At 43.3% G+C, this 14,037-nt stretch overlaps 1 protein-coding gene across 3 annotated transcripts in view; it reads left to right on the top strand.

Moving 5' to 3' along the window:
• The first annotated feature begins 827 nt into the window (after positions 1 to 827).
• Positions 828 to 14,037, top strand: part of UPP1 (uridine phosphorylase 1) — a 17,456-nt gene continuing 4,246 nt past the window's right edge. The window contains exons 1-6 of one of the 3 annotated variants that reach the window (XM_006016521.3): positions 1,307 to 1,334; positions 3,851 to 3,918; positions 8,803 to 8,920; positions 10,036 to 10,194; positions 11,238 to 11,352; positions 13,822 to 14,031. In XM_006016521.3, coding sequence (XP_006016583.1) covers positions 3,866 to 3,918; positions 8,803 to 8,920; positions 10,036 to 10,194; positions 11,238 to 11,352; positions 13,822 to 14,031 — 655 coding nt within the window. In that variant the 5' untranslated portion in view covers positions 1,307 to 1,334; positions 3,851 to 3,865. Of the gene's footprint in view, positions 1,335 to 3,850; positions 3,919 to 8,802; positions 8,921 to 10,035; positions 10,195 to 11,237; positions 11,353 to 13,821; positions 14,032 to 14,037 lie in introns of those variants that run through there. The other 2 variants (XM_025215576.1, XM_014524761.2) reach the window with 2 other exon arrangements.

The following is a 14,037-nucleotide window of genomic DNA, read 5'->3' as shown; positions in this document are numbered from 1 at the left end:
GCCCCCGGGGCGGGGCGGGATGCATGTGGGGCTGGTGCTGCTCGGAGCGGGGCTGCGGCTCGCTGCCCCCTGAGCCCCCTCTCCGAGCCGTGGGTCTCTGCCAGCGCTGCTCCGCCGGCCTACCCTCGGCCTGGGCTGTCCGGGCACCCAGGCCTGTGCCCGCGCCGCCCCTCCGGGCTGCTGCTCAGTCTTACCCGGGGAGCTCGTGGGGGCTGGGCTTTCTGTAAGAGATGAGAGCGCCCCCCACCGTAAAATTTGAACATCATAACTTGGGGGGTGTCAGGTATCCAGGTTGTAGCCCTATTAGTCTAAAGGAAAAAGCAGTCCAGGCGGTGGATAGAGGTGATATCTTTTATTAGACTGACTAGATTTTTGCAAAAAAAGGTCTTTTTAATTGCAAGCTTTCGGCCACAATCACCCTGCATCAGGCATCAAAGAAAAGACTGTAGAAGTTCTCCTGGGTAGAAATGAAAGGTCATATATCATAGGGTTTCACGAAGGTGCAGACTAGAGCTTCCCAAACTTCCTCAGCCTGACCCCATTTATGGCCCCATTTCCCCAGCATGGCCCCAGCCCACAGCTCCTCACCCCATCCGCTGCTGTTGCGACCCTGTTTGGGAACTGCAGGTGCCAGATCTCTACAAGAACACAGATTTGAATGAGGACCAATATTGACTCCTCTGTGAAATCCTATGAAATATGAACTTTCATTTCTACCCAGGAGAACTTTTACAATCTTTTCTCTGATGCCTGATGAAGGGTGTTTGTGCCCAAAAGCTTGTAATTAAAGAATTTTTTTTGAAAACACCTTGTTGGTCTAATAAAAGATATCACCTCTATCCACAGCCCTGACTGCTTTAACCTGGGGAGTCACTTAGGTGGACTTGTTAATCAATGAACCGGTTTAACTTTGTGTTACCTCCCCACTGCCCGGTGTAATTTCAGTCCTGACATGCTTGCCTTCTTCACAGCAAGGCTCTGGGATGAGCGGCCCACGCTGCACACAGTGCCTTGGAGGGGAGCGCAGAGAGGACAGTGGAAAATGAGGCGCTGGACCCTCGCGCTCTGCTCCACCTGCTTTCTATAGCAAACAAGGCTTCCCACGCTTCTGGGCTTTGCTGCTTGCCCCTGCCACCCTCCCCACCCCTTTCTGCTACATGTCAGGGTGTTTTTAAAGCCTTTCCAGAGGAGTTGGGTGTTGGCACCCCCCAAGACTGGGGACTTTGCCTGGGCTGTGCCAGTGTTCCTGCAAAGCCAGAGGTTCCTGGCTACAGCATCTTGTCCCTCCACTCAGATTTGGGGTCCGGAAGGAATTTTACCTCATGGACAGATTGGTATGAACAGTGGGGTGAGGGGGGGTTTGCCTTTGTCTGTGGTCAGGGCTATGACCCTGAGATCTCTTGAGCGTATATTATCAATATTTCGTAGAAGCAGGACATTGGTTCCCTGCTTTACTGGTGGCAGGTTAGGGCAGGGGTAGGCAACGTTTTTTGGCCAGAGTGCCGAAAAAACCACAATGTCTACCTTGGAAGGGGCTGGAGTGCCAACATGCTGGAGCCCAGAGCAGCTGTTTGCAGCCTCCTGGCTGCAGCCAGCCCTCAGAGCCCAGTCTGCTTGCAGCAGGACTTGCAGCCTTCCAGCTGCCTGCTGGGAGCAGCCTGGGCTCTGTGGCTGGCAGCAGGTGTTTAGAGCTCGGTTTGGCAGTGGTGTGCTGAGCAAAACGGCCTCGCGTGCTGTGCTCAGCACGCGTGCCTGGGATTGCTGACCCCTGGGTTAGGGTGTTAGGTCTGTGTCAGGGTTGACAGTAGTCTTATCTAGATTTTGGATTATGGTTGTATGGGATGGTTTGGATAGAGATGATTCTGCCTCTGGACTAGATGACCTCTGGAGGCCCCTTCCAGCCCTGCTACTCTATGATTCTGTGACTTGTTAACTGAGAGGCAAGAATTTCTTAGGGTGATCTCTCTTATTGGACTAAATATGTAAGTAGTTCAAAAGCTGATCTAACATTATCTCAACTACATACTTAGTCCAATAAAAGATATCACCCTAATAAACACTTGCCTCTGATTCATTATCTGAGGGGCAAGGTTGTCTTAGGGCAATATCTTTTATTGGACTAGGTATGTAGTTGAAATAATGTTAGACCAGCTTTTGAATGAAAGATGTTCAAATGTAAGACGTTCAAAAGCTGGTCTAACATTATCTCAGCTACATATTTAGTCCAGTAAAAGATTGCCCTAAGAAACCCTTGCCTCTCTGATTCATCATCTGAGACGGAAGGGTTTCTTAGGGCAATATCTTTTCCTGGAAAAATATGTAGTTGAGATAATGTTAGACAAGCTTTCGAATGCAGAACATTCAAAAGCTGGTCTAACTATCTCAACTACATATTTAATTCAATAAAAGAGATCATCCTAAGAAATCCTTGCCTTATAAATTCTGGCATATCACTCTTCTACTTCATTATCTGAGGGCTGTCTTAAATTCATACAGGAAGTTGGTTATATTTTCTTGGTTTGTTCTGGTGATCAGAATTTCAGTTAGCTTCTTTTTAGTTACTGCATTCTAGTTTTGTGGGTTTGTATTATGCTATGCATCCAGGCTATTATGCACCTTTGCTGATATAAGGTTTGGTCCCTTTAGTACAGGGGACTAAAGGGCCAGAATGAAAAAGGCATGACGTGATTAATTTAATCATTTATTCTCTTATGCACTAATCAAACTGTGAAAAATTCCTCCCTCTGTCATTGTGGCTTTTGGTATGTAATAATCACCTAACTATTAATCAAATACATTCCCATTACAGGAGTTAGGAATTTCCCAATATAGGAAATAGTATGATTTCAGGGTTCTCATGTACTTGAATCTAGAAATAGCTCTTTAAAATATACTTATCCACATAGCAAATTATGGGTTTTTTTCCCCCCCCTTTATCAGGTATTTGGACTACTGCTTGAGTATAAATAACTATGTAGTCTTTTCTATCACTAATAATGATTTTTTTTACTTTTATATTTACTGCAATTTTTATTTAATCTTAATAACATTTAATACTGATGCTTTATTTAAACCTGAATTTCCCTAAATAAAGGAAAGAAATTTTCTGGTAAGTATCAATGTATTTCCAGTACACAGAATACAGTAAAAAAGGGAGTGAGTGTACATTGTACACTCCCTTTTGTTTACGTGCAGCAGTTCAAGCTTGTTTCTTCAGGTCTCTTCTACTTCCTTCTCAGAATTGACTGTTTTGGTAATGCTGTTGCAAAATTTCACTCTTCCCTTGGATTCCTTTCTTAAGCTTTGGTAGCTTTTTAAGGAGAGCAATTACTAACTCAACAGGATATATGTGTCATAAGTTTTTAGGGAGGGAGGGGAAATTGAACAATAACTCAAAACTTCCTTTACAGGTATTGTTAATATATTAACTTTTGTGGTTTGTCTTATTCATTATGCAGAATATATGTAAATCGGAATTGACAACACTGATAGCTGTTTCTCTACATTTTCCATGCTGTATTACAGTGCTGATTCATGGGCAGCCATTGTAAATCTGTCCACATTAATTTATGGCAAATGTCTATTTAAAAAAAATAATCAGATGGATAAATGTCCATGTGGTTGAACTATTTTGAAGGAGCTGGGTTCTTTAATATCTTTATGATAAATGTTTTTATTTGACTTTTTGCTGTTAAGCTTAATGCCTTTATAGTCTAGATGCCTTATCTATGTTACAATTAATGAAATTTAAATTTTAAAAAATGGGATGGCTGCTTTTACAGAATCAGGGTCTTATTCTGTAATGGAATATACAAAAACTAAAATTGCATATACTGTTTTCTTTCTCAAGGTCTAACTATACAGAATGGCTCCTGGACTGCCGGATAAAAAAAAGGCTGAGGATGAACAGTCTTCCAAGTAAGGACCAAAAACAAATTCATTATCTAGTTTGAGTTTACTTAACTACTTTGAAAACTCTAACACATTCATTACATACTTTTCTTTTTTTAAAGGTAAATGCCTACAGGCTAGATGTTGACTTTCCACAGGTTTATGCTTATCATATTTGATGAAGTAATTATGTTGGTTATTGTCGATGCTATTTTTGTTGGGGTTTTTGGGGGGTTTTTTTTACATTTCTTTACTAGCAAAAGCGTAAATGTAGATGTGGTTATACTGACATTTCAAGGAATTGGAATAAGATATACAAATAAAACAGTCTTTGCTTTATAAGGAGTGTCAGTTAATTATCTTAGGTGAGTGATATTCCATGCCAGTGAATCTTTTCTGGTGTAGGCTAATCAGCAGGTGAAATTTTGGCTTTAGTGGATTCAGGAGGATCTTTACAACTGACTTGAATAGAGCCAATTTTAACCACATCTTTTTTGAAGAGCGGATTTTGAACAAATATTTCAGTTTTACTACAAATTAATCTCAGTGTAAGAAAATGAAACTTAAGCCAAGGATGAATGATTGGTGTTCAAATACTTCTGTTTTCTCTATCTAGCACCTGAAATATGCTAAGTGTTGTATATAGATGCAAGAGGATAAGTTCTGTAGTTTAAGTTTCACTTGCAATGTATTATAGTCTATTTACTTGTGTCTTAGCTTTATTTGTTTAATTGAAAAAATAGCTGATATCCTATAGAAATGAATGGTTTTCTGCTTGTACAAGAAAAATGTAAAATGCTTCTAAATCAAGTCCTAATTGAATTTTGTAACTTCTTATATGTATCCCCAGAGCCAAATATTTGGTCTGTGTTATTGGTCTGTTACAGAAAGTCAGGGAGCCCTGGATCATCTAGCAGGAATAATTTTGAGCCATGTGGAGAATTAGAATCAGACTGTGTGCGCTGATTTTCCACAGCCACGCTCTGCAGGGTTCTCTGGCCTTTGGAAAGATCTAGCCACTCATCATCTCATTAGGATGTGGCTGGGTTTTCCCATTGCTCTTGTTGTCTGCCAGTTCTTTTGTCAGGTTTCCTGGGACTACTCCCTCTTTGCAATAACTGCCCTGATGGGATGAATTCTAGGAGACTGGTTCTCTCGTTCTTTGCCTTTTCTTCCCTTTCTGTTCTTTTTCACATTCTTTCTTTTCTCTCAGTGCCTCTGATTTTTCTCTTCTTACGCTTTGCTTCTCTCTTCTTTCCCGTTACCTTTCCTCTTGCTACCTCTGTTGTTACTGAATTTATTATAAACTTTTTCCTACTAGGATTTCTTTTCAGTAACCATCTGAAGCCAGCCTGGTATAATTTCAGAGAATAATGGTCCTTTCCCTCCCTCCCACATCTGATAATCTGGTTACAATGCCAGACATTCAGGGGGTGGGGTAGGCCATTAACCCTGCCCTTCTGCCCCCAAAGAGCATAGGAGGGAGCAGTGTTTTGATGGCTGAGTTTGTATATTAACATAGCTGCAGATTGTACATTCTCCACACAGTGAAGAGGTGCAGTCTCCCAACCCTCTCCCATCATGGATCACTGCTCAGTTTCCTCTGCTCTAATATTTAATTATGATAGGCAAGTCTGTTACTAAGCTTGCCTGACATTCCCTACTATAAGACCCTGTTTTTCAGTTGTTTGTAGCTGCCAAGGTGAAACACTTTGCTCTGAAATTTTCCTTGCCAGGTGTCTACTTCAGGCTGTATTTTTCTGGAAAATTTTATCCAAAAGAGTTCAGAGATTTCCAAAAAACAAAGCTAGGATAAACTATAAGAAAAGACCTTTTTAAAAGTCTGGCAGTGTTGTCAGAGATGGGCCTTTTGCTGGTCCCTTGTCTAAATCTGTCCGTGTCTTAAACATTTGCTGCTTGTTACAAAGATTGCAGTTTGTGTGTGCTCAGTAGAGATTTTGCCACTAAGTTCTGTAAAGATTCTGTTCTCACGGAGGTTGCTCCATACCCTCGCTGCTGGTAGTGCTGGCCAGTCTGTATGTGCCCTTTCCCCAGACAGTTGGTTAATGGAACTGAGAGTAGGAATTCTTTGCTTCCTCCTCTTTTGCAACTGGAGCTCAGGCAGTGAAGAGGAAGAAATCATTTGAGCTAAAAGTAGAGCAGAACCAAGAAGAGAGGTGAGGGTAAGGAGTAGATTGGGGTAAAGGTTGTGGTAAGGCTAGGATAAGTGGGGATAGAAAAACTGAAACTAGGAATTGTGGAGGAAACTGGGAGGCTGTAGAGAGAAAGGAACTGCCAGGGGTGGGGACCAGGTCATCTGAAGAGATGAGGTGGAAGACAGTGAGTGGCTAGAGGCATGGTAGATCCAGAATTTTGAAACAGCGGGGTGCAGATGGTATGGCAGATTACTATGTATAACACAGCACATATTTTTCTCTAGTTAAAAAGAAACTAGAAGCTTTACTGATACGTTAGGGGACTAGGGTTATACTAGTTAGTTTATGATAGAAGCAAAAACAAATATATCTATATTGAATGTGCATTAATTTGCTCTACCATATATCATTTATAGAAAGAAAGCAACAAACTAGGCAAAAGTAATCAAAATATGTTATTTTGTTAGTCCTGTAGCCATTACAATTAAATGTACATCTCTCTTTCAGATTCTTGAAGCACAATCTAATCTTGAACATTTTGACTGTGCTTGACAATGCTTCACTGAAAGTTATTTCCACACCTTTAGCTAGTTAAAGAGCAGTCTTCAGGACTGTGAAATGGGAACTACAATTATCAGGAACAGCTCACAGACAACAATATTTTAGAAGAAAGGGAGCTTTATTAGTGCAACATCAAGACCATTTAAAATGAGAGAGGGCCATTATCAACTGTGGAAGGAGGAGTTTGGGAAGAATAAGGTAGATTAGTCAGTTGACTTCCTCCTTGCTGCCTGAATAGAAATGTTGCTTCCACTTTCAGGCAGTTGGTTTTAAACTTTGGGTGAACCAGGAGTCAAAGGGGAAAGGGGTGCCACTGCAACCCTGTATTTACCCATGGCTGGAGGTGTATGAGTGGAAGTATAGAGACACTGGAGGTGTACGACACCTGGCCACCTTGACCACTCAGCAGGTTGCAGTCATGGGACTCAGTTGCTGAATCCTAGGGTGTTTTAAGTCTCTGGAATCTGGTGACAGTGTGGGCACTGCCTTTCAATTTGGGATCTTGGTGTACAGTCCCCAGCATCCAGGCTTTGCTCTTCAGACTACATAAAGTCCTCTCCTAGAGTCTTCACGAAGGAGTGAACTCTTAGTTTAGCGCGTAAGTCTTCAGGATATATGTGACAGGACCAAGGAATCCCATGCAGATCCACAGAGGTTTTGTTCAGGTTTTCTAAATACATTGGCTCTATTTTTGAGACAAAGTCCAACAGTTACAGTTCATTTAGAAAATGGCAAACCTCCAAAAGGCAGTGCCCTGTATAATCGAGCTCTGACTTTCCCTGGGAGTCTTGCATGGGGCAGGCATATCTGTTCTTAGGATTCCTCCTGCCTTATTAGGCTCCTGCACACAGGAGCGCTTCTTTAGTTTTTTTGAATGACTGAGACGTTCTTTGGGCTGAGGTCAGGTCCCCAAGAGTGGTCTAGGATTCTTCTACTGGTAGGCTTCTGTACTGGGGAGTCTCCCAGCCTATCTCATCTTCCTCACCCTCAGTTTGTGCCTAGTAAAAATGCATCCCCTGCTACAAAAGCATGTTCTAGTACTTTCCCTCCTACCGAGAGCTGCTTGTATTTCTCTCCCCTTATCTTGCCCAGAAGAATAGTATGCCCCCTCCCTCATGTCTTCCTCCCAGAAGAGCAACTCCTCTCCTTTCATAATGTTCATTCAGCTTTTAAGGACAGTCTCTGATCAGCTCCAACAGGTGAAATAGGTCACCACTACATCACTTTTCTGTCCATTTCTGTCTCACAAACCAGTTCTCTAGGGTTGGAGATAGCATATTGCACAAGAAGTTTGCAATTGAATGGCAGAACATTCAGCAGCTAGTCCAACAGCCCTTGGGCTTGTAGGCCAAGTAGAAATAAAAAGGCAGCAGGAAAGTGAAGGCCTACCCTACCTGCAAAATGAAGCTTGCAATCATGATTGTGGGTAGAATCCATTAGCTGTATCGAGATTGTCTGAGTTATTAAGAAGGGACACTGTTATTAGATGAGGGGCAGAGGAAGGGTAATGTGGGACTGGAATTTAGAGAGGGGGAAAATGGGGCTTTAGGGGCTACGAGACAGAGCTTATAAGGATTTGGGATATGGGAAGAAAACTAGTATTTATTTGGGTGAGAGGACCGAGGACAAGGAGTTGTACATGGGACTGGGTAGGCAAGAAGGCTAAGGAAGTGGAGGAAGTATAGAACTGGCTTGACAGGGACAGAATACATGAGGAGAATGGGGCTGAGCAAGTTGCTGCAGCCACAGAAGACAAGACTAGGATAGGGCTGAAGGGCACAAGATTTGGGAGAAACAAAAAGGTCCCCAGGAACCAAGCTCCCTGCAGAGCCCAGGATGGAACCCATGGTTCTTGCCCACATGGTTCTGTCATCAGCACGTATCTGTGAAAAACACAAGCAAAACGCACCTCAAGCAGTGTTGTTCCCCTAGAAGATGACAACTTATTAGTGCTTCACAACCCTGAGGACCTTTGTCCTGTCTAACAAATGATGCTAGGCCCTGTGGGAAAAATAATACATGATTAAAGACCCAATGAATGCTGTCATGCAACAGAATGGAATGAAAACAGAACAAGCAACTTTAATTATGATTATACCCCAGCATCTAGTGCTTGTCTTTGCATACCTGAGGACCTTTTAAAGTAGGATATTGTGTGTAACTTATATTTTCCACTGTTCTGCTGTCATGACAGAAAGAATCTCATTCATCTCTGCAACCCTCACCTTGAGCAAATGAAAGAAGATGTCCTGTACCATTTTGCTCTTGGGACTGGTACCCAGGATTTTCCTACCTTGTTTGGAGAAGTGAAGGTAAGATACTTGATTTCATTCTAAAAGCCGAAACACTTAATCAGAAAGGAAAAAGTTAAACTACACCTTAAATTAAATTAAAAACAGCAGTCTAAATCAGTCTGGGAAAGGCCTGGAGAGAAGATATGGCCTTCCCATTGGGAACACTGTTGTCATCTTCAGATGGTTTTATGGCTTAGCAAACCTGACTGCTTTTTTCTGTATTGGGCCAAACAGTGATTCCTCTCTCATTTCCACTGAAGTCAATAACAAACTTCCACCTGTTTTTGAGTGAATGCAGGACCAAGGCCTAAGTCCCAGAGATTTATCAGGATCAGGACTGAGTGTGTTTTCAGCCTTTGGAGCATCTTCTGCAAGTTGATGACATGAGCATGTCAGTCTGGCTTTGTAGCAGCTGTGGCAGTTCTTTCTCCTAAGTCAAAATGCAGGGACTTGTCCCCTTCATTCCAAACCAAGAACAAGACCTGAAATAGCACCTCTGAACCCACAGAGAGAGAGAGCCTCAACAGCAAACTCTGCTATGAGACTTCATATCATCTTTTAGGACACAGCATTGCTGACAGTTGCTCTGTGCCCTGGAAATGGGTTCTGTGGGGATTAGGGGACAGAAATAAACCTCATTTAAGTTTGAGTTTGGCAGTGCTTTGTTTCCCTGTTAGGAAGGGCACTCTCAGCCTCTGGTTCATTCTTGGGTAGCCTGTGAGTCTGCCAGGATAGATATAAAGCCTTCCCTATTGACCTAGTCGGAGCATTTCTCTTTGGTGCCTTTTTACATCTCCTACTTCACAGCAAAAATCCCTCTCTGGCTTGGAGAGGCTAACATTTTTAAATGTCTGTAAACAAGCTGCCCTAGTTCTGCAGCTTTTTAGTATACAAGTGCTGCAAGTAGCAAACAAGGCAATGATAAACAACTTCTTTGAAACTATTTTAAACCTGGCCGTTAGACATTTCTCATAATAGCTTCCTATAAAAATCAGAACAATGGAAAATCATAGTTAGGAACAGTTTTGATTTAACTTGAGCTTTTTCATCCTTATATCTATCTTTGCTGCTTCTTTGATGTTATACTGCATCATGTATGTTAGATGTGTTTTGTTGAATGCTGTCCACACTAGTTTGTATGTGTTGGAGGAAGCCCTTCACGGATGAAAGCTTTTATCACCTACATAGCTGAAGAGCTTGGACTCAGGACCCCTGGCTATGACCATCCTAACATCTGTGCAGGGACTGACCGGTATGCCATGTACAAAGCAGGACCTGTCTTATCAGTTAGTGTAAGTATCAAACATTATGAGTGGTGGTGGGAGAATGATATTTCCATTCTTCTTAAAAGAAGGCAGGCTTGGTTTTGGAAGAATAGAGGTGTTCCAATATGTAGTGTAACCCTTTTAATTGAAGTCATTTGTGTGGTATTGGGCATGAATGCGTGTAGCCTCTGAAAGATCTACAGCCACATTCCTAGGTCTGTTTCAGAGGTGCAAAATCTCTGGCTCCATCTGGCTCAGTAAGGCCTTAGCAAAATCTTGCTTCCCTTTCCCTGTTACCCAGGGAAAATGGCTGGGTAATACTTATCCCGCAGGGTCTCAGACATTCCAGAGAGAAAGGAGATGCAGCGGGGATGTCCCAGTGATGTAGTGACCCCTGGCTTCTGCAGCGTCTCCCTGCTGCACTTGAAATGGGAGAACAGACCTCTATGGAGCAATGGACAGATGTCTGTATCTCACCCAGGATGGATCCAAATTTGGATATTGAAAAGTGCAAAGGTGACTTGGAAGTACCAAAAACAGTCTGTGTCACTTAATCATTGCAGGAAGCCGCACTATTAACCTGCCATGTCAGCCCCTGGTATTATGAATTTTCTGCTCTCTTCCCTTCAAGCTGTGACTTAACTCAGTGTGTTACAAATTGAGGGAGATTCTGGCTTGCTGAACTTAGTGCTTTATACCACAAGCTCTGCCTTTTGTAAAGTTGTAGCACAGCTATAGTTGCTATCTTTCGAGATTGTTATAAATTTGTGTAAGCATTATTCTTGAGCTATATAGAAGCTTTGTGTAGGCATGTAACTGTGAAGAATTAGGGCAGGGATTTGGCATTTCAAAATGAACCTATCTGGACCTGATGTAGTGTCCATGGACATCAGGAGGTGACTTCATCTTTCCTGCAGTAGGCTTCCAGTCAGGCCTGTAGGTTTGGTTTTTATGAAAACACTTTTGAATTAATTCTTCAGATAATAACAGGACAGCAATATGCTCCAACTTCTTATTTTTCCGCACCAGTTTATATGAACTCTCACTGTAAATTTCTGTTTTTATTTCAGCATGGTATGGGTATTCCCTCTATAGCAATCATGTTACATGAGCTGATCAAACTGTTGCATCATGCCAAGTGTTCCAGTGTAACAGTTATTCGCATTGGCACATCTGGTGGAATAGGTAATTTTCCTCTGGATTTCTTTCTTTTTAAATGAAAATATTCTGTACTTTTAAGGTTTGTAGACAAAATAATACCTCATTAAAAATGTTTAACATTTATTTAGTTTTTAAAAGAGCTTTATAAATGAATTAATGCTCATCTTGGGAAAAGTAAATATTATAGTCCTGACAGTATAGATAAAACCAGTGCTAAGAGTGACTTGCAAAGGATAAGAAATTGCACCCTTTTTCCTTGTATACGATTGTGGCAGTGCATTTGTAGTGCCTGCCATGTTAAGGGCTGAGTCAGGCAGCCAGTAGGTGCCTGATTGTGGTGGCCATTTTACAATACAGGCCAGCTATATAACCACAGCAGTTCACTGCTGGCAGCCAGGCAGAAACATCGCTTGGCTGAACTGCTGTATGAAGCATGTGGCAGGTAAGAGCAGGGAACTCTTGGTCCTGGGCATGACTGAAAACTACACCCTGCCGGGATAGGGAGGCCTGGTGGGACTGCCGGTGATGTGGCAGCCCCACTCAAATACCAGGATTTCTTACCTCCCTGGTGAAAGGTGGGTCAGGATGCCTCGATAACCCCTAGCCCCCACAACACCATGGGTATAAGGGGGCCAGGCATGGCTGCGGCTACCTGAGCCCCCACAGGGGAACATGACCCCAGAGGCCCCAGGGATGGGATAGATGTGTAGCCTCAGAGAGGGGGTGGTAGTAAGGGCCCTGATAAGGGTTGAGTAGGGCTGTGGGATAGACTGAAGGGCAGCGCATGGGCCAACCCCCTGAGGAACAAATGTTGGATATGAGAAGCTCGGTGAGGGGCTAGGGTGGAGTTAGTTCTCCGTGTAGTGGATTGGCTGGCCACAACCCAGGTGAGGGTCGTGGGAGAGGCCCAACAGACTGCATGTCACCACCCGAGGCGTGATCTGGATAAAGCCCTGAGGCCTACAGGAGCCGCTCCGAGAGGGAGCAGAGTGGAACAAGTTGTCAATGCGAGAGAGACCCTGTGAGAGCAGGTGGAGTGCAAGAGGCCCTAGTGAGAGGAGGGCAGTATGAATGTGTCTATGAAAGAGGCCTGACAAAGGACTAAGTTGGCCCGGCTTTAGGCTGGGAGCATAATGTCATCTTGGATGCCATCTGTGAGGCATGGGCCACTGGGTAGGGGAGGTTCGGAACGGTGGATAGTGCCCCTGGAATCAGGGCATGTAATGGGTAGTCTCCCACATTTTCCACCAGTTATGGGAACAGTAAAATCATGGCAGGCAAGACTGGGTGAACTGTCCCATAGAGGTAGGTGAGTGGGCCAACTTGAGACTGAGCCCCGAGCTTTCTGCCTGTCACGATGTATAAAAATATGAAGTTTTACTAATTCTCTTGTTTTTTTCCCCATTCTGCTTTTTCATTAACTATTCTGTTTTTGTCTAGCCCACAGTTACTCTGAGTGGCTGGAAGACTAGGAAAAAGGTCTCAGAACAGTTAGAGAATCATAGAAAAATAGGGCTAGAAAGAGCCTGAGAAGTCCTGGGTTTGGCAGGAAGTCAGAGTTGAGCAACTTGGAGGGATTCTGGATTATAATTTGTTTCTGTTCATCCTTGTTTAATTCCAATAACTATTTGAGTAGGGCACTTCTGTTTTTGCTCCTATTCTTGTTTGTCAGAAAAAATAGATGCTGGGAAGGAGAGGGATGTAGAGTTGCCCCCTTCCTCCCAGCCTGCTGCAGGGGGCTCAATTGCTTCCCCTTCTCTGCCTGTCAGTGTCGAGCTGGCTGTACTGCTCCTGCCTGCTCCAGGAGCCTCAGCATGTCTGGCACGCTCCACGCCAGCGTGCTCCCTCGCTCTTTCTGCCCCCCGGGTTCCGGTGGGGCTTTTAAATCTTCCCGCGGTGGCCGCTCTTGCCGCCACGATTGGCTCGGCTTTTCCCTGCCCGGGGAACAGCTGATTAAACAGCTGGTGTATTGCTGGCTCACGCAGCCGTGGCCACGGTTCCTGCTCTGGCTCTGGCTGAGCCCCTGGAAGTAAGTTTCCCCCGCAGGGGGGCTGTTTGTGGGATTTGGGGCCTGTGGGGACTGCCCTCTCCCCTTCAGGAGAGCTGTGGGGGCTACTCGCTGCCACAGGGAGATAGGACATAAGTGACTTTTCTCCTTGCTTATCAATCTGAAATTGTCTTTGGTAGTTCAGATCATCAGGCCATTAGATTTTACTTCATGGCACTTTTGCCTTTTTATCATTCTTTTTTTTTAATTGGTGATATGCTGCATCTTGCATGCAGACAATTTTTTAAAAGCACTTGTAATAATAACATGAATTCACTCATGTAGATTCCATACTTTTCCCATTGAATTTTGTAGGAGCAGGATTGAGCCCTAAAATATCTTGTTTATATTAGAGAAGAAGGAGGTTGAACTGCTAATTACCTTATGTATATTATATTAATACAAATATTTTACAGTAAAAAAAGCTGGTTTTTGTTTTAATGTAGGTTTGGATCCAGGCTCAGTGGTCATAACCAGGCAGGCTGTAGATGCCACCTTCAAGCCTCAATTTGAACAGCTTATACTAGGGAAGAATGTAATTCGCAGTACAGACCTAGACGAACAGCTAGCTAACGAACTGATGCAGTGTAGTAACGAGATAGCTCAGTTCAATACAGTCATTGGAAATACGATGTGCACTTTGGATTTCTATGAAGGTAAGT

Source organism: Alligator sinensis, unplaced genomic scaffold, assembly GCF_000455745.1.
Source record: "Alligator sinensis unplaced genomic scaffold, ASM45574v1 scaffold82_1, whole genome shotgun sequence".
Classification (NCBI taxonomy): Eukaryota; Metazoa; Chordata; order Crocodylia; family Alligatoridae; genus Alligator; species Alligator sinensis.
The sequence above is the reverse complement of the archived record's forward strand: the minus strand, read 5'-3'. Positions and strand labels throughout refer to the sequence as shown.